This window comes from Rhyacophila brunnea, unplaced genomic scaffold (assembly GCF_057557595.1).
Source record: "Rhyacophila brunnea isolate RB1 unplaced genomic scaffold, BYU_Rbru_1.0 scaffold_5, whole genome shotgun sequence".
NCBI lineage: Eukaryota > Metazoa > Arthropoda > Insecta > Trichoptera > Rhyacophilidae > Rhyacophila > Rhyacophila brunnea.
This window is the reverse complement of record NW_028233170.1, coordinates 50,670,208-50,693,658: the sequence shown is the minus strand read 5'-3', so window position 1 is coordinate 50,693,658 and position 23,451 is coordinate 50,670,208. Positions and strand designations below refer to the sequence as shown.

The window sequence follows — 23,451 nt, the reverse complement described above, 5'->3', positions numbered from 1 at the left end:
GCGCGCGCCGGGATTGAGCGTCTAAAGGCATATCGCGAGTTCATTATGGCGTGATCGTGGAAGTCGCTGGAGCGTACAACAATTCAACGGTTTTAACAAGAGTGTGTGTTATTTTGAGACACTGCATTTTTACATTATTTAGCTCATAAAACAGTTTCGTAAACAAACCATTCTTGAGATAAAACAATTCAATAAAATCCTTCCGCACACAACATAACCAAAATATAACGCGTGAACAAGTTTAGCTTTATTTTTATTAACAATATAAATGGATATACAAAGAAGAAATATTATACTAGCTGTATCTTGACGTGCAGGCGCAGGTAAAAATTTAAGTCAAAACAAAAACCGAAAAGTCTGGGTTAAGGACTATAGGTATACGGTGTTTTTGTCACTTACCCTTAATTCGTGAATTACGTCAAAATTATCCCGATGATTTAAAAAAATATTTACGAATGAAAAGTTCATCATTTGATTTTTTACTAAATAAAGTGAAAATCAAAATTACAAAGCAAGATACTCTTATGAGAAAAAGCATAATTGCCGAAGAGCGTCTTACAGCTACACTTTCCTAGATTTTTGGCCACAGGACGATCATTTAAAGTTCAGTAGGTACAGGAATATCGGCTCTATCTCTTAGTTTAGGTACTGATACAAGAAACGTGCAAAGCTTTCTATGAAATACTTAAAGCAGAATATATTATGAAGATAAGGAAATTAAATAACACATATTATGATGGGTCGGTAAACTTTATTTGTTACAAAATACAAAATTACAGCTAGGTATTTATAGTGACATAATTGTCAAAATTATAAATAAAGAAGACATAATATTATGTAGTTAAGTAATCCGATTAAATTAATTAAAAAAAAAATACTAATTCATATCTGCAGATTCATAATAAGTGCGTAGATCTCCATTCTCTTGCCCAAGATGCAAAGACGACGGTTCTCCAGTCTGGGAGGACAAAAACTCGTTAGAATAAAAGGAAGACGACGTTCCCGATCGGGTATTACATTCGCCGTTGTATATTATGTCAGTTTCTTCGTTCAGTTTTTCTAATAGACCCATTTTTAAAACTATATATTATACAAGTGCTACCACATAAATGGCTTGCACAGAATTCATTTTTTGTAGTTTCTTAATGTGTTTATAATTGGAAGAATACAAACGAGTAACAGCATTTCGGAACAATATGCGTACTATTAATTATTTATACATTGATAGTTTTTCCTAAAAGATCTTTTACAATAAGAATTCACAACTTTTACATCAAACGTCAAATGGTTGTTTATTGCGAAAAATCCAGGGCCGTATGCATAGTATATGAACCCAAAATATACGATGTGTTTTTTAAAGTAAAAACTGTTACTGCTAGTTAATGCCATTCATTATTTACAGAGATTTTATATTTCATTTCAGAGTTAAATATATTTTTAAGAATACCAAACAAAAAATAAAATTGTATTTATATGAAGTATATGTAGCAATTTTATAATGTTATATAAATTAAATTATTTCAGATTTCCGAAAAATGAAGTTCTTCGGAAATTGTGGATTGATGCAGTCGGGTGGGAGAGCTGGGTGCCATCTCAATATTCATTACTGTGTGGGAAGCATTTCTTGGAAAATGATTTCATCAGAGGTGGACACATTATCCGTCTGAAAGAGTCTTCAATACCATCGATATTTTATATGAATGTACTTCAGGTGTGGTTAACACTTTGTGCGTTTTATACATTTTACTATAGTTTAATGAAATGATATCTCTAATACCAACTTGCCTAAAGTTCCTTATTTATTTATTATTTGTGTCTAATAGGTTTATATAAACAAGTAATTTTATACACAATATGTCAAAAACGAACCCATGTTATATTTTTATTTCATAAAATATTTTCAAAATACACATGTGTAAATAGGTAGGTAATATAATAAACTTTTTTTTTTTTTTTTGTAATTAACTGTTATTATTTGTGTTTTTTATTTAACAGTTTTATCTAAACATTAATGCTATGTTATTTTTTATATAGAACAATATGTAAAAACAAGACTTTATTATTTCTTATTCCAATATTTAACCATTTGCTATTAACTGATTTGTGTTTAATTTTTCAAAATATTGTGTTTTTTGTGTTATTAAAAATAAAATACTTAAGTACTTCCATTTGCATTATTTTTTCTTACCCTGAATCCTAATAAAGTTTTTATTGCGGGAACTTTTTATAATGAAAATACGTTTATCATAAATTGGTTGTAAGCTGAAGTGTTGATAAAAAAAATACTCAGTGGGGCGTTTTTATGTCCGAGTATGGCCCATTTGCAGTAAAGTGTACCTAATTTCAGAGAGATAAAACTTTGTCTCACAAAACGAGTACGCACTGACATTTGTGTGCTACCTCTGTGGGAGGAGTCCAATCTCTTTGTTCTAGCTTCAATTATTTTTTCCTGTTGTATTCTATGTCGAAATTAGAATCAAATGGCAATTTGTTCAGCCGATAAACTCTTAAATGTAATAAATATAGGCAAAATAAAATTGGACTTAGCGCTACTTGTACTTCACTTTTTAATTTATCCCGCATAAGGCACATATTTCCGCGGCACTGTCATAAGTTTACCAGATGCTACAGCATGGGATATTGAATATTCAATATTGAACTTCCCTTATTGGTTGACTTAAACACGCGCGAAATCAACCAAGCTTTAAATAATATGAAACATGCTCGGCCGTAGTGATTTGGCGGGCGCGGCGCGGCGGCGTCTTGCGAAACTCAAACGTATAAACGTGTGTATAATGCCCCAAAAAAGACACTGTCTACGAACATTTCACACACGGTTATTCTACGTTTGAGTTTTGCAAGACGCTGCCGCGCCGCGCCCGCTAAGCCAATACGGCTCAGCACTAAAACAACGATTGACGTACGGCTTGCGTGAAAGACTGCTCGCCACCAATCCCACTCTTTCCGCTGTTCGCTACGCGACTTTAGACACACGATCATTCCCGTGCGACATCGCGCACACGAGGCTTTCACGCAGACAAGATTGTGTGTGTGCAAGCTGCTTTATTGAAATGTTGCCATCTATTTGTCCCAAAAATTAGTGATACATACGTACCTACCTATTTTATTTTTGAGTTGAATTTCGGGCTCGTTGCAGAGACGATTCTTTAGATATTACCGAGGCAAGCCCACAGAAAGAAGGAGTGTTAAACACGGTGACATCCCAAAATGAAAATGTCAATAAATAAGTTATTATGGAAATTATTTATTGTTTTAAAAAATAAATAAAAACAGTATTTTTGACAGGAAGTTATATTGTAAAGTATTTTTTTTATGAATAATTTTTTTTCTATGATAATTATTGTAGTATGGCATCCCTAGATGTATAAAGATTGTCATAGACAATATTCGATGACACTCATGATAGTATATTCGTCTATGGTCAATCTATGGTCTATGGACAGTATTTTCAAATGAAATTTGACGTTTTGTTTTTGGATTGGCGTTAGTTATCCGTTTTATAAAATTTATAGCATAATATTATATTCTGCCTCAATAGGCGCATATAATATTAAGAGTGAGATACTTTTTTTTCATTCAACATGGATGCAAGCGAACTCCATTCAGAGTTGAAAGTAATAAAACGAGAATTGAAGTTGGCAATTTTTGAATGTTCCCAGCGAGGCCTCATTCAGTCCGTCAAATGGCTATCAGAATTAAATTATTCTTTACGAGACATCACCGGTGAACCTTTAGTTCTGCCAGATCTTTCCAGCGATCCGGAAAACGATGTTTATTTAATGTCTAAAAGCTTCTTTGATTGCCAGGAATTCGATCGAGCCGCATTTTTCACAGAAAACTGTTCCACACCAAGAATACGTTTCCTGCACCTATATTCAAAATATATGTCAAGCGAAAAGAAAAGTTTAGATAATATGACGGAGTCAGGATGCTCGTCCGATTCGACTAGAAGTAAAGCACTAAAAGATTTGATGAATATCTTAAAGATTGATTACACTGACAAAAAATTGGATGGGTACGGATTGTATCTCTATGGAATAATATTGAAAAAAATGGACTTGGGTGTTAAAGCTATCGAAGTGTTGGAAGAATCTGTAAATTTATGTCCTTGGCTCTGGGGGGCTTGGCTCGAATTGGCATCTCTCCTGCAATACCCTGAAACCCTCGAAGCTCTCAATTTACCTAACCATTGGATGGTTCATTTCTTTCAAATGCACATGTATGTCGAACAAAAATTGCTTGACGAAGCTATAGAGTTGTACGAGAACCTGAAAAATAATGGATTTGATAAGTTTACATATTTAAACGCTCAAATGGCAATTGCTTATCATGATAGCCGAGGTACTCAATTCAACCTATTTTGAAAAAGAAAATCCCTATACCTAGGGATATTTATAATATCATCGTTTCATTGTAAAATTAAATAAGTAGGTTTCTGACAAAATAAATTATTAGATCGGCAGGATAAACTATTTGCTTGTAAAATTTAAAAATAGTAATAATAATATACTTAGGGGTTTTAATATTCAATTGATATGTTTTTGATTATTAGAAATAACTAAAAAAATTGAATTAAATTGTTTCTTCTTCCACTTCCAAAATACGGGTTTGACGGATATTTAATTTGATTTATAGGAATGATGATTTAATACATTTTATTTACAATATTCGGTACAAGTCTGTTATGGGGAAGCCAACGGCAAACACATTTTGGAAAAAGCCGATATACTGAATTATTTGTTAGGTTAGGGTAGGTTAGGTTTTCATTCTTGAAATTTATTATAGGGGTGATGTTTTAAAAAATTTGTGCAATATGCATGTAGGTAGGTACACAGATGCATTTAAGTAATGTACCTAATTAAAGTAAAAGAGAATATAACTTTTCATGAGAATTTACAAGATTTAGGGGAAAAGATGACCAATCGATTATAGTGGTAGAATGCTGGGAGTCATCTTGTTCCAGTGTAGCCAACTTAAAAGTAATGAGAAATATTCTTTGAATTAAAAAAAATTTGTGCATGAAAAAAGGGTAAATATACTTTTTTGTATAATATAACCGTTGGCAGCATTGGTGAGCTGGGTTTTTTTTTTGTTTATATTGACTGGACTTTCTTATTTTGATTTCAGATGTGGAAAACGCAATTACAACGTTTAAGAATATTCAGCAACTGGATCCGTATCGCCTCGATAATTTAGATGTCTATTCTCACCTTCTTTACGTCAAAGAAATGAAAACAGAATTAGCAAACCTCGCTCACAAAGCTGTTGAGATTGACAAATACAAAGTTGAAACCTGCTGTGTTATTGGTAAAAATTAATAATATTGGATTGGAATAATTAGTTTTGTTTTATTTCTCTAAATACACTATTGTTTTTTTGTCATTTTCAGGTAATTACTATAGTTTAAGGAGTGAGCATCAGAAGGCAGTGGTGTATTTCCAAAGAGCACTGAGGCTTAACCCAAATTACTTGTCGGCTTGGATACTGATGGGTCATGAATTCGTTGAGTTGCAGAATACCAATGCGGCCATTCAGTCTTATAGACAAGCAATCGGTGAGTAGGTACACATTACTTCTGTTGTTCTTGGACAAAAGTTCTTATGTCAGTTTTGTCGCAGCTGACCATCTAATTTCTTCTTTAGCCATGTCTACCCTTTAGCTCAGCGCTGTCTAACTTCTTTTAGGCCGCGGGCCATTTTTTCTTTAGCAAACATTTTAGGGCCAAAGAGGATAGGTAAATGAAAAGTCAGTTAATGTCAATTCAAAAGTTATTTTTTTACACAAAAAAAATCAAAAATAACATAACTAGAAATAATAAAAACAATATTATTTATAAATAAAGTTTAATTTTTTTTTAATTAAAATTAGCGTGGAGTCCTTCAAGCTGTTTCTATATTTTGATTTTATGTATTTCATGTCGAAGAAGGCATGCTCGCAGATATATGTACTTCCGAACATAGAAATGATTTAAAGTCCAAAGTCTCTCATTTTTTAAAAATTTAAAAAAAAAAATTTCCGTTTAAAAAAAAAAATTTCCGTTTAAAAAAAAAATTCAGTTAGGTACATGTTCTAACACGCGCGTTAACATCATTTTACTCCCTACTTCAATTGAGGCGTAGAGTGACAAAACCCGCTCTGGGCAATTTTTCAAAAAAAATAGTTATGAATGTACGCAGGAGCTCTTTCGTAAGACCTATCTTCTGTTCTAGATGAGAGTTTTAAATTCCTCTCTGTTTCTTCAAAAAATCAAAATAAATATCGAGGAGACTGACTAAACCCGCTCTTAAAATAAATTTGTTCTGGTAAAACCCTCTCTGCGTAACCGGCCAATCAGACGCCGCGATTTAAATAATGACTCTTCACGAATCCTTTAATCTCCATACAAACCGTCAAACCGTTTTCTCGTGCGCGTCATAATTTTGCTTCAATTATTTTACTATTTTTTACTTTTAATAATGAATGTTTCAATAGTTAGTGTAACGGAATCTCAACAAGAACAATCAAGGAAGCGTTTTAAAAATCCAGCTGCTTGGAAATGTAGCCTGTTACGCCAAGAAACGTATTTAAAAATTGACAATATTTTGCTGTATTGTTATGAATAACCCAGTGGTGGCTCATATTATTTTCTAGTTTTTCGTGTATTTTTTGTTGTCATTTATATTTAATATTCTGTGTGATATAATAAAATATCATAAGGTTCTTACACGTTTTTATCATTATTTGGTTTGTGTCAAAAATATAATTAAAGGAAAACTATTTTCTGTCGGAGAAATGCTTTTTGTTTGATAATTTGTACTATACAAATGATAGATTTAGTAGGTTATGTTACGTTAGGCTAGTTTTTTCATCTCCCTTGATAAAAAATGACATTCCTTATCATTATCTCCACGGGACAAGTTTTTTTCGTCATAAAATTGTATCATTCGTTAATATGAGCGATAATGAATTTTAATTCAAATATGTTTATTAATTTGTAGATTAATTTAGTTGTAATAACGACAGATAGTTAACAATGCTGTGCTATCTTGTAGAAATACCGTTACTTTTATAATACGTTTTTGCAATAAATTTCAGAAATTCCACGTTATCACTATTATTTGTAGGTATATAAAACGGAGCAGGAACAACAGAATATAGGTAATAAATATTTATGTGGAAAAATAAGTAAGCTCATACTTCGCGACTTTTGTTTATCAGATTTGGTTTTCTGAATTAAATGCTATAAAATATCTAATATACCTAAGTAGATTATGAATAATATAGCTTAAAAATAATATTATTTTATTTTTACATTTAATAAATAGGTTGGTAGGTAATGATGGGTTTCCCACAGACATGGAATTTGGGGACACAGGTAATACTGGGATTAGTTAGGTAAAGGCCTGTACTAAAGTCCGCTGGGTTTTTTTTATTTATGCTATTGATATTATTAAAAAATATGTTATTGTTATTTCAAATTAACTTATAATTACCTTTTAAGGGTTTAAAAATATCTTTCTGATTCAAAATATGGTCATTAATATTAAAATTATTAAGAATTATTAGGGCACTTATATAATTATAAAAGATTAGTTACATATTAAACAAATAATTTGCATGGTATGTAGGTAATAACTAATTGTTTCCAGGAAAATTAACATTTTTTGATATTTTTTTTTGTTTGTTATAGAATAAAAATAAGTACATGACATTAACATATTAAAATTAAAAAGTTTCACAAAGGCAATTTGACATAGTAAAAAGTAGGTACCTACTATTCAACTAAGTAACTATTTTTTTAAATTTAAAAAAAAATATTTTTAAGACAAGTACATACCACTGTTTTAATAATACCAATAAAACAGCTAAATATGTAGGTGCAGTGCGAAAAATATACAGCTCCCAGTAGGTAAGAATGGCTATAAAATATTTTTTAGACAAAGTAAATTCGAAAATATATTACATAATTATAATAAATACGGACCGCTACTGAACTATCATCTCCTGTCAACAATGTACCACTGTGCGACAAACACCGCTCCTTTTAAAAAATTCCGCGTCGAACGGCGCTCTGTCAGGTAGAGACTGACAAAGACCGCTCTTGGGATAATTAAAATGCATTTATTTGAATAAATACAGCTTATACGTTAGATTTGACAATTTATTATACTTTTCCGTATGTAACGGAAGAAATATAACATCTAAAATTACACTTAAATCATCATCATATGCCCAAAACAGTTTTTCGTCATTTACTCAAAACTCAAAAAAGTCTCTAGAGCGGGTTTTGTAACTCTACGCCTCAATTATAGTTTGTCAATGTATGGCTACGGCTGTATGTTGTAGCTTAACCACTGGGGCCAAAAGAAATGGCGTATTTCAAAAAAACACTACCTTATTCTTAGGTCAATAATTATTATAAAGCAATCATTATTCGTAGAATGTTTATGACACTTGAATGGTCAAAGACATAGCTTATAATGAGTATCTTTAGAATTATCTTCAAATGTGTTAATCTTGCCCATTTTTTGAATAATAAAATGCCTAATTCTTGTCAAATTTGGGATCACACAGATTATCAATATAATTTTTTATCGTAAATATTTCACTATAATAATGTCGACATAAATTATACTAATGGTTTTATAAATGCGTTTAAAAATTAATAAATGTAAAAAATCCTAACACCACTGCACATTTATGTACTGAAATATGACTATATTCTAAAACATTAGAGCGAAAGGTTTAAAAGAATACTATTTTATTTAATAAATATACTGTATGCAGTCATCAAATATTTAAAATAAATATAAAGGATAATAAGGCTTTAAAATTATATAAATAGATTATCTTACAACATTTAAGGAATGTCCAGGATCGTGCTTTGAAAATGCAATAAAAACATAAAAAAAGCTCCATTTTGACCTACGCTGAGCATGTCCGCCCTTAACATCGAAAAAGAGCTAATTGTGATAAATATATCACATTTATCACTTTATGTATTCCGGCGGTTAATTATGTAAACAGTCTGAACTGTCAAATAGTGATATCTTTTAACTGCGCCTCTGTTAGGCGTGCTAAGTGAGAATGTGACAGAGGACGTCAATTTTACATATTGAGAATTGAGATGGAAGATGATTCGAAAAATAATTACGTCAACATCTCCATGTCCGGCTGACTGGAATGACAAAATTGTAGGTTATGTTGATTGTTTGGGGCTTAAAGGTTTAATGTTTATTGGAAAAACTTCACGCATTTCGACGTTCGGGAACCAAAACCATATAACATGACAAATAAAATTGTAGGTTATGTTGATGCGCATTACCGATTAGATGGCACTAGTTTTATCCGTTTGTGTTCGGTCTTATCTGCTTGGGTTCAGCCGCAAAAACATATCTGAATTTGACTGACATGTCTATCAAAATTAAACCTAAACGCTAACCGTTTAATCACGTTTAGTGTAAAGAATTCCTAACGTGTTGATTTTGACCAATGATAATAGTGGAAACTTCCTAAAGTGATAACTGTTAAGAATAGACCTGCAGGTCATGCCAGCATCCCGTAACTCCGCTGTATACACTCTGTAGATAGTATTTAGTGGCCTTCCAGGACACCGTAATCTGGTTGATTTGAAGAACATGCAAGCCAGGCTGTGGTTTTCTTCAGGCGTTCGCAGCACATGGCCAATTTAATGAATGTTAACATAAAATATAGGTACAGTGAGAACTGAAGAGGACTTCTATGAGAACAGAAAAGTAAATGGCTTCTAATAACTAATTCAATCTAATGTTTTTTTTAATATTACAGAAGTCAACCGACACGATTGTCGTGCATGGAACGGCTTAGGGCAAGCCTATGAAATACTAGGATTAAATGGATATTGTGTATATTATTATGCCAGAGCCGCTCAGCAGTGTCCTAGCGATTCTCGAATGCTTGTAGCGCTCGGCGAAGCGTTCGAAAAGCTAGATAAGATAGCGAATGCCCTGAAATGCTATTATCGAGCACACAGTGTTGGTGACATCGAGGGAATGGCTCTGTTAAAATTGGCCAAGTTAGTAATTCTTATAAAACATTTAAATTTGATTTACACTTTCAATATCTTCATTGACACAATTGAAATTATTATTGGGTATGGTTGTCAAGCTATTTTACTTAGTCTACTTATTTTAATATACATTGCTATAAAGTCTAAAACATCTATCGGAAAGACAGCTGTAGGTACATTGTATTATATACAATTTAAGATGTATAAAGTATTGACTCAAAATATTTGGCATGTTGCCATGAGAATGAATGTATAACATCACTGTTACATACTTACATAATTATATGGAGTGATATCTCTAGGCAAAGTGTTGCATTAAACAGGAATTAAAGTGAAGGTACTAGGCTCAATTCTCTGTTGTGTGAAACATTATATGGATATATTATTATGTTAATGTGATAAAAGTCTATATCGACTTTCCTAAGCCAAAAGGGCGTAAGTACCAAATCGCTACTATTCAGGAGAACAAAAAGAGTGAAAAAATATCGTGTTAATGAGAACAACTTTGTTTCTTTACAACTTCTTTCTAAGTTTTGGAGTTTTTTTTATATTTTAATAATATTTTCTTGGAGTATTTATTTTTTATTAATTTATTTATTTATAACTACAATTTTTAAATCACTTAATTCCTTTTGGCTGTTTTTTTTCCATTATTTTATTTATGTTTTTGTTGGGTTTTCTGTTATGTATTATTTGTTTATTATAATAATATCGATATTGCATAAAACTAAAAAAAAATACACTTATTAAACAAGAATAAAAATATACGTAGTGGTGAACAGTGAAGATGAATTTATATTTATTAATGCAATAAAAATAGTAAACATTATTAATACATGAATGATAATGAAAGATTAGATAACAAATTTAATGATAATGGTTAACCATGAATACCTTAATTGGTTATAGAAATAAAAGCACCTTTAAATTGTTTCTCCATGCGGTGGATCGTCTTCTTCATCGGTTTCTGGTGAAGTCTCTACGATATTAATTTTAGTCGCCATATCTAAGTAGTCTCTGAAAATTCTTGGGAATAATATTTTTATTGCATAAATTTATGAAATCTTCATGTTTTTGAATAGAACTTGGTAGGGTATAATGAGTATTTAGGTAGCATTTGTTCCATATTGACATTTCTTTTGTCCGAAAATTGATTTGTGTCTTCTGGAGAATTGCTGTTAAATAATGAGTATAATATTTTAATTTCATGACTCCCTTTTGACAATTTATAAATTCTCACCCTATTGATCAAAAATGTGTTCTTTTCTTGTGAAACAGTCTTTCGATTTGGGAATACTTTTCCTTGAACTATTTTCCAGTCTTGGAACTCATGGTGATTCATCTCAATCACATTGTGTGGTTTGGGAGTGTGCCGAGAAATTTTAATAACTTTACTATGGATCACTCTGAGGGACCCCTAATCATGGTTCTACGCAAGTTTGATTCTATGGTTGCGTGAACTGAATCCATAGGCATTTATGTATGACCATGGATGAGGAAGTTGATAGCATTTTTTTTTAAATGGACGGCTCTCTGCAGTGTGTAATGAACCATGGATACCATATTTGACGGTTTTTGTTCTGTCCAGGACAGCTGTCATAAAAAAGAGATAGATGGTCTGTGGTCGAGATTTCATTTACCATTGTAATGTATTAATGCAAAATCGTGAAAATTTCATTAACACCTCTGTTTCCGTCACACTTCCCCCATAAATAGCAAAAACCTTCTCTGGTTCCACTTTCATATACTGAAAGGTTGTAGTAAGAATATTTTTGGCTATAAAATAGCATCATAGAGTCACCATAAGGAGTATTCAAGACTTTTAGTAGATCGAAGCTAGCACATTGAAAACGAGTATCTATTTTAGACTTATCTTGTTGACTTTGAAAAAATATTTTTGCCTGCTCCACGTCATCTTTATGATTTTTCAAATTCAGAACTGTAGCTTCAGTATTTGAGTGACCATTGTTTTTGTAACCTTCACACAAATTAAATTTATCCTTTTATGATTCCTTTAACAGATTTTGTTTCATTTACTTTCCGCAATACTTTTTTATATAATCCAATCCTGTTAAATAAGATTTAGGTAACTGGTTAAATTATGGCGGGTCTTCGTTATCTGAAGGCATTATACCGTCAGCAAGGACAGCATCAGAAGTGGTCAACGAGTCAACAGGTATAGCATCGGAAATAGAATTTTCACTCTTCCCGCCAAAAGCCATCTGCACTATTAGTTTTGCACGTTGTGTAGAAAATAAAATAAGAACGTTGCAAAAGATTATTCACAAATATGTGTTTGGCACTACATGCTAACATGATATTTTAGCATGTGGTGACAAATAACATTATAATAATGATTATGATAAAATGCACAGAACAGATAATAAATAGAATACCGATAGGCAATATTCAATACGCCGCATGGTGAAGCAGACTTTTGAATGTGTGAGTGTCCTACGAAAATGAAGCACGCATTATGCATGTGCAATAGTGTGTGTAATACACCAACATTAAATGAGCGTAAATGCATAAACCGAGAGCAGTTTTTAGTATTCAACGTAAAACGTATTCTTAACACGTGTGAAAGTTTAACCCGGATTCTTCCTTACTCGAGTCGGTTACCTGCTATCGCCTTACCCGTTGTGTATTTCAGTTCCCATTATTTCTGAGTTCCCTGATAAAATGTCACGTATGTTATTAACTGCATTTGTTCAGAAAACAATCAAATTAACACTTACCATTAAAAAAACCAATCAATTTCAATGTTGCAAATGAAAAAGACCATAAAAAATTAGGAGATACTACACAACACATACCTATATCACGTTTTGACAGATAATAGATGCCATTACCTAACCTAACGTCATTTAACTCGAAATCACCAAAATGTTACTTACGCCCTGCCCTTTTGGCTTAGGATGGTCGATATATTGAAAAACTCATTCTTACCCTTTTCGTTGCTGGGCTAATTTTACTGGTTGTATGAAATTTATAAAATACTTTACTACTAAATTAACATGTACTTAATAAGCATTGAATGGTGAAAATTTACAAAATCAACATGTTTCTTGAGTTTTTTAAAAATATTTTCACACTTAAATTGTCTATAAAACTCCTATTGTCTTGAAAATATACATGAATCTGATCACGTCCAATCCTAATAAAATCACATGGGTCTCCACGGAGTGGAAGTTTGTATTAACAGATTTTGTTTTTACTAGAAATGGATGTCAGCCACTTGCTCAACCTATTAGGTCCATACTCTGACTCATATACAAATTGAAAAACAATATGTGTACTCAGGGCTTTTTTTTCCATTTAACGCGGTGGAACGGCGTTCCGGCACCTTTTTTCACGGTTTTATTTCAAAATCAATTAAACGAAAAAATATTTGCGCTTAAGTAATTACAATAATAATTCGTTAAAATGATAAAATAAGGTACAGGTGGAAGCCATTTTGAATGTTGGCGTGTTAGTGTTAGTGAAGTAACCGTATAGTTTAAATAGCAAACAAGCGTATGTAACTAGCTTCATACGTATGCTGCGTATTATGATTTTGACAGTTTGACGTTTATCGCATGGCAGCATCTGCGTATATTGTTATTTACGTTTGTTTAGTCAGTTTGTGTTACGATTACGTGTTGTGCAACTATTTTATATATTATTTAGTGCAACCCCAAGTTTAAATATGAAAAAAATTTCCTGTTACTTCTCAACCACCGGCAGCGGCGCCGATTCCGCAAATAAAAAGCTCAAAACAGAAACGATGACAGAAGATATGGAAATATCGGTACATGTAGATGTTCCTGAATCATCTCTAGCTGATCTCGGGGATCAAGGTCGAACTCAAAACGATTGGCCAGACTGCTGGTCATTAGATCAAAAAAACGATTTTTGCTCAAAAAACGAATGGTTGAACGTACACAAAATGAAACTTGGCTGCACAATTTGCAGAAACGTTGGAACTCTTGGAACTGAAACGACAATGGGAATGAAAATATCCAAAGAATGGGCCAATAATGAAATCACGTATTCTGGGAAAGAGAGGAAGCTACAATTGGGGTCACTTCGAAAAAAATTTTTCGATCACAGAGGATCTATTGCACACAAAGCAGCGTTAAAAATCATTTCTGAAGCCAAAAAAAAGCAGATTGAAAATACTTTTTTAAAATCGTTATCTCGCGAAAAAGTAATAACAGCAAACATTTTTCGAACTGCATATAAAGTAGCTAAGGAAAATCAATCATTCAATATGTTTGAAAGTGAAATTAATCTCCAAGAACTAAATGGGATCGAAATGGGTCATATTCTCCATTCCACTAACGCATGTGTTAACATTGTAAATCATATATGTGATGAAATGAGAAAAAATGTTTTCAAAGAAATTGTTCAATCGAAAAATATAATTTCTTTGATAATTGATGAGTCTACCACCATAAGCCAAAAAACCACCCTCATTGTGTATGTTCGATGCTGTGTCAAAAGTGTTGGAATGAATTCACCAATTAATTTGTTTTTGGATTTGATTGAATTTAAAGACGTAACGGCAAAAGGAATATTTGAATCATTACTCCAATCTCTTGATTTATATGGGATGACAGAAGAATATTTAAAAAAATATTTAGTTTCGGTTGCATGCGACGGCGCTGCTGTGATGTTAGGTTCTAAAAATGGAGTGAAAAAATTGCTGACAGAAAAATTTCCTTCAATTATAGTTTGGCATTGTACTAATCACAGATTAGAATTATCAGTAAGTGATGTTGTAAAAAAAATTTCAGGGATCAATAGATTCAAATCATTTATTGATAAACTTTATGTTTTATACCACGCGTCGCCGAAAAATAATAGAGAGTTGCATTTATGTGCAGAATCACTAGGCGTTGAGGTACTGAAAATCGGAAGAGTTTTAAGTACCCGATGGGTGGCATCTAGTTTTCGTTCAGTTTCGGCTGTGTGGAATAATTATGAATCCCTTGTGCGTCATTTTGAAGAAGCGATGAATGACCCTACAAGAGATAAAAATGACAAGTGTACTTACAGTGGCTTAAAGAACAAAATAACATCAACAGCATTTTTATTGGATCTAGCATTGATGTGCGACGCTCTCAAAGAATTGTCGGAACTTAGTTTGGACCTACAAAATCGCAATGTGAACCTTTACATTGCAAATCGAAAAATAAATGAACTCGTTCAAGTTTTTGAAGAAAGAAAACAGAATTTTGGACCCTATTATAAATGTGCTGCAGCTGCTATAAGCAATCTGCATTTTCGTGGAGTTTTACTTCACGAAAAAGTTTCTAAAAATGATCCTCCTATTGATCCGAAAATATTTTATTCCACGTTGAAAACGTCAATTGAAAAAAGGCTGCTAGATAATAAAGATGTTGAGTTTGCACTTTGGGCTCGCGTACTTGACCAAAAATATTGGCCTGAAGACATTGATAATCGGTTGACATTTGGAGAGATGGAAATTAGAAACATTTCGATCAGGCTACAACTAGATGAACGAGAAATGATTCGTGGATTTCGCGAATACATTCTCGAAAAGACATATTCTGAAAAACTCTTGCTTTTGGTATATGCTCTGAATTCTATTCCCATTTCTTCAAGTGAATGTGAAAACCCCCGTTTTCGCAAATGAATCTTATTATTACCCCAACAAGAGCTTCGTTAAACACTAAAACAGTTTCGGCACTCTTGTTCATCAAACTCGTGGGACCACCCTTGACACTTTTCGATCCTTCAAAATATGTTGATAGGTGGTTACTTAAAGGAAGACATTCGGCCTTAGACTCTAACACTAAGAAAAGGAATCGAGATGATGTATCAGACGAGAATTGGAAAAAACTTTGGAAATCACTCTAAACTTTTATTCAAGTTCATAAATAAATACATTACATATGTATTTACAATTATATTTTAAAGTTAGTCTTATTTAGTCTTATTTGTACAATATATTTCAAATATAATGTATGTATTTTATTGTTTCTGTAGCTTTGTTTTGACTAAAATAAAAAATTATCGTAAAAATCAACCTTTTTTTGTTCGCTTCATGGCATAGCTCCTTTAAATTTCATTTAAGTGACATTTGAATATAATTTTATTTAGTAAAAAGCTTGACATGAAGTGAGTTCCGGCACCTTTTTTTTTAAAAAAAAAGCCCTGTGTGTACTTGTCAGACCCAGGATTTCGAACCTGGGACCCACAACGCTATAGGCCGACGCTTAAGCTGAGCGGCCATCGTGGGTGTATGAATGACAGAATAGATAGAAAATAAACGTTTCATCAAAAATAAGGTGCAATTTAACTCATTATTGACTTAATGGTCCATGGCCCTCACTGGGTTAAGATGATTCTTTGAATTATGTCAGTTGTATCGTACATTATTGGTATTTCAATGAAAACAGACAATGTCTACTTAAATTATTTCATGAGTGATATTATTTGGTGCATATTTTTTAGGTTATACGATAGATTGTTGATGCATGACAGTGCCGCAGCGGCTTACAGCACAGCCTGTCTCGATGGTGATGCGGATACTGATAAAGGACTACAGGAGGCCTATCGCTATCTTGCTCACTACCATCTTAAAAACAATCAGCTAGACCTTGCAGCTCATTACGCCTATAAGTGTCTTAATCACGAAGAGGTATGTAATATGTTTGGATTCTATGCATTTGGATTCTTTTAATCCTCAGCTTCACACATGTTTATTTCACACATCTTTAATGATTGATTCATGGCTTCGGTAGTCACAAATTGGGTTGGTTTCCTTGTTTTATCATTTACAGCAGAAAGCCGATTGTTTATCTTTATTTCATATTTCTTCTTGCTATAGACCGATCGGTCAGTTTTATTCAGAATTAAGCCAAGTTTAGTCCCCGCTATTCTTCCACGGCGGCTCTGCTCGGGACAAAATGAGGGCTTAAATTCTTTGATCTGGCACACGTAAGGATTATGTTAGCCGGCCGCGTATGACGTGGCTGCATATACATAACGGGTGCGGAGGTGGGAGTTTTACACATTATTCTTCCACGGACTGACACCATATTTGATTTTACTACTTAATAATTTATTCATATTATTACTCTATTCATCTTAATAATATATTATGATAGTCGTGAAGAATGGAAAGATAGTATTTGTTGTGACATATTTAAAAAAATTTCAGACTAAGGAAGAAGGGAAGGCTTTATTGACCACGATATCAGAGAAACGTGTTACACATTCGGATAACACTTCTAGGGATGGACTTAAATGTAATGACTCCCTGGAAATATCTGATATGGCTGCCACTCCCAAGCCATCATGTGCTATTGCTTTAAATTATAATTCTCCCAGTCCGGCTCAGTCTGCAGACTCATCAAGGTACAAAATATTCATCAATATTTATGTTAAAATTATTTCTTTCATAATTATTATAAATAACCATTTTCTCACCAAGCCAGAGTATGTATGTAGTATGTAGGAGTGTTCTTCTACTTCGACCGTGTCCGATCCTAATAGGATCATATGGGCCTCCACAGAGTAGAGGTTTGTATTAACAGATTTTGTTTTTACGAGAAATGGATGTCAGCCACTTGCTCAACCTATTAGGTCCGTACCCTGACCCACACGCATATTGAAAAACAATATGTGTACTTGCCAGACCCAGGATTCAAACCTGGGACCCACGGCATGATAGTCCAACGCTTATGCTGCGCGGCCACCGTGGGCGTTGTAGGAGTGTTAGTTGTTAGTTATGTATTTGCACAACTAATTGGGTTCATGCAGTTGATTCAACAACACACTGAAAAAAACAATGTCTTTATTAGAACCCATAATTCATGGATTAATAGGGAATGTTCAATATTTACTGTGTTGTAAGTGTATTTGTTGACAAGCATTTGGTAGGACAGTATCTGCATCTGGCAAATTCACATTTTTTATTTTAATATGCATTTAATTCAAATGTCCCAATGTGTTGGGCAAATGATTATAAAAATAGTATGTATTAAAAAAACACTGCTTACAAATCAAAATGGTATTTACCTTTTACCTTGTATTTGTCAAAAATGTGACCCATCAATAAATTCATTATTGCCTTATTATAAAGAAATACATTTCCAAGTTAAAACAATTCTTTCAAACACACTGAAATAATACCTAATATTAGTAGATAGCTATAAATATAATATGATTGATAAAATAAAATGATAGGTTTACATAAATGCATTATTATAAGAAAAGTAATCCCATAAGACACGGTGAATCGTGAATCGGCATCCGTATTATCAATACTCACATGACACCTATGGTGATTTTTTCTTCAAAAGTACCATCATGCCATCAACTCAACGCACATGAAGCTTTCAAGCTGAATACATAGAATTGTACACGATACAATCAAACATTAATGCTGCAGATTCATTTGAATAATAATAGAAATAGGTGAAAGAAATACTAAAAAATATTATTAAATAATAATAATTATTGATTTATTATTTTTTATACATCAACAAAATATAAAATGAATTTCGGCAGGTACCTACATATTTAATTAATTTCTACAGTATATTGATTTGTAATAAATATGCTGTATCCTCAGAAGAAACCACAGACGTTAATTAAAGAAATAATGTTGGTTTTCTTTCGTCATTTTCATATAATTGTTATGGGGTGCAATCCCCTTGAGCCCCTAACGTAAATCCGCCACTTCATGTATGGTAATTTGATAGCATAAAGGAAGTATTATAATGTAGCCATATCCTGCAAGAGTTAAAAACATGTTAGATTATTTTTTAAGGTGCTGTTAGATTAGGAAAGATTTCAGTAAAAACTACAGGTTGTATTCAAGTTTTTATTGCATTTTAACAATCTGGTTAAGAATAGGTAAATAACAAAAAGGTTATCGAATATAGGTTTATGAAATAACTTCACTATTAAATTATAAGTATTTTTCTAGACACAATGAGACTTCTTACCGATACTAAGATTAAATACAGTTTCTACCTTCTTATTTACTAAAGGAAAATATACATAATCAATTAAAAAAAAAATTAGGATGACAATTATGAACATGTCTTTATTATTGACTTTTACATGAACATTTATGTAGTACATACATGCAAAAGTCATTAGATGAGGTTTGTTCAGTATTTCTATCGATGGTATCTACTAATTTGTATATTTATATAACGCAATATCCCGACATGTTACCTTGATTTACATCGTTTGTAATTTTAAATATTTTGATTAAAAAAATGAGTGAGTGTGACAAGCACACAGCAGATGTGAAACTATATTTTGCTCTCTATTGTCATAATCTTCAACATCATAGTCATCGATGTATGGCAACTGTGCATGGAATTACCATCATCACTGTAAACCATTCCGTCTTCCCTTCCACTAAGGTTCTCCGTATACTGACAAAGTTACTCATCAGTTAGAGTTACATAGTTTTCGCGACATATTTCTATACATAAAAGGAAAAATAGCCAAAGTAGGTATATATTGTGTATATGGCCAACTTAAAATCAAGGCTTCACCTTGACAAGTAGATGTTTGTACTAAGTGTTCTAAAGAAAAAATCACATTTGCCATAATGTCATTGATGTATATGGTAGCGCACTTGACTGTTAACCGAAAGAAGGGTGGCTTGAGGCTGACCGTGGCCTGGCTATTTTTTGTTTTACGATTTTCGAATCTACTATGACAGTTTTTCATTATACTTATTCACTCCATCGGTGAATTTGCTAATGTAAAATATATTTATTTTAATAAATGCGCAATTATATCGATTGAGCAACAGCGGCGACTGTTGGACAATGCGTGAAGAAACTGGTTTGCCTGTTACGATGAAATTTTTCGAGAGAAAAATCTTTATCCTGCCAGATTTCACTATTGGACTCTCCTCCTCCCCTAATGAAAATGCTCATTTTGTTTTACATTAATTAAGTGTATTTTTGCAATAAATTGTTGAATTTTTTATGATCAAACTGACAATTATGCCATTTTAATATGGAAATGTAGGAATTTTTCTATCTTGATTTCGACTCAAGTAACAAACTGGAGCAATGGACGTAACCTCAGAGTACCTACTCACTTTATTGCTTTTTTTTTACTGTGTTTCTTTTATTTATTATCTCATCATAAATTATAATTAAAATGGTGAATTAATATCATAATTTGGCTAGAACTTGGTTAGAAATATATTTTCGACTATAAATACATACTACACAACTCTAATCGATCGTTAATCAAGTTGTGGCTTTTTATACAATTAACTTTTTCATAATATTATTCATTTACATTGTGTAGAATTTATAATGTAAATAATTTATTCCAAATCCATTAAAAAAAATTATATAATGTTAACTAGGTTACTATCAAATGTCTAAAAGGTACATCATATTGGGCTACTATTATAATATGTAGTATAAACTGCACATTCAGTCAATGGTATCACAAATCATATGCTTATTTGTTTTTGTTCATTCCATATCGTTCTTACAACATAAATGGAATAGTTTTTGACACAGAAAATACTAGAAAATCATATCTTATATATTTTGAACAGACGACTTACTGATAAGAAAATTAAAAAAATTATGGACTGATCTATCAATATGATATCATGGCTGTGACATCTGAACAGCGATTTGCAGACCTAACAAATTACTCAGCTCTTTCATGTACATATCCAATCTGACTCCCGCTTTCATCTTTTATATTACATACGACGCTATGACATTTTACCGCAGTAATAGTTAAATCTTTTCAATTTAAAGTATTTGTCTAACTGAAATTAAGAAAACACTAAAAATTTTAAAATGCATAATATGTGGGTATATTTGATTTCAGATTTTTTTTAAAGAAATTTGAAAATTAAACAATTTTTTGAAAAATACCCATAGAATCTATTTACCAACCGATCAGTAACCTAATTATCTATTTATTACTCGTTGCATTGGAGTTGACGAAGCTGTTATACAGTTAAATTATTGTTTCATCAGATCTGTTTTTTTATTGAAAATATAACTTACACTGGGTCCAAAACAGTTTTGAATTATAGGTAATATACTGTATTGGTAATTACTTCTCAAAAAATTAGAAACGGAGCAAATTTCAAATAATTATGCTGTTTTAATTTCAGTTTCTAGTGCATATTGTTTCCATTTTAAATTGCTGGAACTGATGTACATTTATTGTTTTCATTTACCTTAAGAGCATACTTCAGTGAAACGGCAAATAACTTTCAACAATAGGCGGGACGTAATTTCGCACCCGTTGCCAATCGGAGAGCTATAGTCGATCTGTGAGCATGTCAATTTGTTTTCTGATGGCGTCGGAAGAATTAATTCTTAAATCGTGTAAAGATGACTAAAAAACGTTACGTATTTCCTCGAAAAACAAAACACGTCAATGAATATATTATTATTATTACTTTCTTCTTTTTCTTTCGACCATGACCGATCCTAATAGGATTATATGGGCCTCCACAGAGTAGAGGTTTGTATTAACAGATTTTTGTTTTTTACGAGAAATGGATGTCAGCCACTTGCTCAACCTATTAGGTCCATACCCTGACTCACACACAAATTGAAAAATAATATGTGTACTTGCCAGACCCAGGATTCGAACCTGGGACCCAGGCGTTATAGTCTAACGCTTAAGCCGCGCGGCCACCATGGGTGTCGTATTACTTAAATAACAATAAACATTACATTAAATGGACGCATTTTGAATTTTTATGACAAATTATGTTTTGTTCGTCAAGCGTCGTTTGCGAAATCTGCGCGTCGCGTAGTCACGATCTTTTTATACCATGCCTCAGCTGAAGTATAGCCCTAATGAATATTGAAAAGACTCATTGACAGTCTGTTTTTATTTCTATATACAATCAGCATTCATTTACATTGCAGTGTTATATGACTAATATGAAATCAGTAACATTCCTACATGTGACAAACTCATTCATAAACATGATTTAATTTCTGCTAAGTTTCTTTCGTATATGAACAAGCATTTATGTGTTTTTTCTATTTCTTTTTCAGAAAATGAAATTCACACCACTCAGGAAAAGGAGTAATTTCTGTGTTCTAAACAATCACGCAGATTTTTGTGGTGTAACGTTGGCAGTAAGATTTAGTAATATAAATTTTAAAAGGGCAAAACAGAATATAAATTAATGTATTTTATTATGGAAGTAAGAAAAGTCTCTAATAATATTAATATCGAATAATGTGCGAAGTTTGTTGATTAAACTTAATACATACTTTTTATTCATTATATATAATCATTTCTTTATTTAAGACTGTAGCACAAGGTTAGGATTCCCTCGTCACGGTATGGTAAGTAAAGGATTCAATCTTTTGTATGAGATTATATTACACGAGGAGATATAATTATTTACTGGAATATAATTAAAATCTTTTTATAATGCTTTAATTTCATTTTATTTAGGTATTAATGTCTGCTTAATGTCGATGAGAATGAAATTGATCGGTAGTTAATATTAAAGATAATACAGTCGAACTTGGTTCTTATGATCACGGAAATAGCGAGATCTCGTATGTAATGAGGAAACATTTGAATTTATGATTTTTTCCATATTCACTTTTATAACGAGCTACTTCTCGGGTATACCGAGCAAAACTGTTAATGTGTCGATCGTTTAAAAACAATATTTTCGACCCTAAGCAATAAAATCCGACCGGGCAGTTAAGTAGACCGATGCCGCCGGGATCGGATTACATTTATGACACTAGTTAAGTGTCTAAGTACCTAATTGGTGTTTTTTCCGACAACATTGAAAAAGTATCCACACATAATATGGTTGAAATTGCATGTAAAAAATCCATGCTTTGTGAATTCAGTAGATACCTACCAGTGCCTGCGGCTCAGCACTTCATTACAATAAACATCTTATCTTTCTTCAAACTTCTTTTGTAGTTTATGAATGCCATGCTTGTTTCGGGGATTTTTACGATGGTTTTCAGATTTTTTATGTTCTATGCTTAAATAGAACGTGGCACGAAAAATGTTATATAATGATATATCGAGCAAATTCAGTCGGTCCCATCTTCCTCGTAATAACCTAGTTCGACTAATTAAAATCTTTTTATAATGCTTCAATTTCATTTTATTTAGGTATTAATGTCTGCTTAATAAACTGCCGATGCGAATAAAATTGATCGGTAGTTAATATTAAAGATAATAATTCAGAATTTTATTTATATATACCTCAAACACGGGTTGAATAATTTTAATATCTTAACAAAACATAACTAATACAACTTATAATTGAATGAGGATTATAGAAGCAAAATTTAAATGATTATAGTGCTGAATTGTAGTTATAGTTTTTTTTTACGTAATAAATCAAGGATCATAAAAGTGCGCATCATTTCTAGAGTTTGAAG

At 32.2% G+C, this 23,451-nt stretch overlaps 1 protein-coding gene across 1 annotated transcript; it reads left to right on the top strand.

The window, feature by feature from the left end:
* Positions 1 to 3,456: 3,456 nt before the first annotated feature.
* Positions 3,457 to 23,421, top strand: Cdc23 (cell division cycle protein 23). The gene is made up of 7 exons (XM_085955447.1): positions 3,457 to 4,362; positions 5,149 to 5,328; positions 5,411 to 5,575; positions 9,808 to 10,054; positions 16,511 to 16,697; positions 17,220 to 17,416; positions 22,084 to 23,421. The coding sequence occupies exons 1-7, from the start codon at positions 3,603 to 3,605 to the stop codon at positions 22,088 to 22,090; spliced, it is 1,743 nt and encodes a 580-aa protein (XP_085811573.1). The 5' UTR covers positions 3,457 to 3,602; the 3' UTR covers positions 22,091 to 23,421.
* The last annotated feature ends 30 nt before the right edge of the window (positions 23,422 to 23,451 follow it).

Coding starts and splice junctions, on each gene's coding strand:
- Cdc23 (XM_085955447.1), top strand. CDS start 3,603: ATGGATGCAAGCGAACTCCATTCAGAGTTGAAAGTAATAAAACGAGAA. Junction 5,329..5,410: donor TGAAACCTGCTGTGTTATTG/GTAAAAATTAAT, acceptor TGTCATTTTCAG/GTAATTACTATAGTTTAAGG. Junction 5,576..9,807: donor GTCTTATAGACAAGCAATCG/GTGAGTAGGTAC, acceptor TTAATATTACAG/AAGTCAACCGACACGATTGT.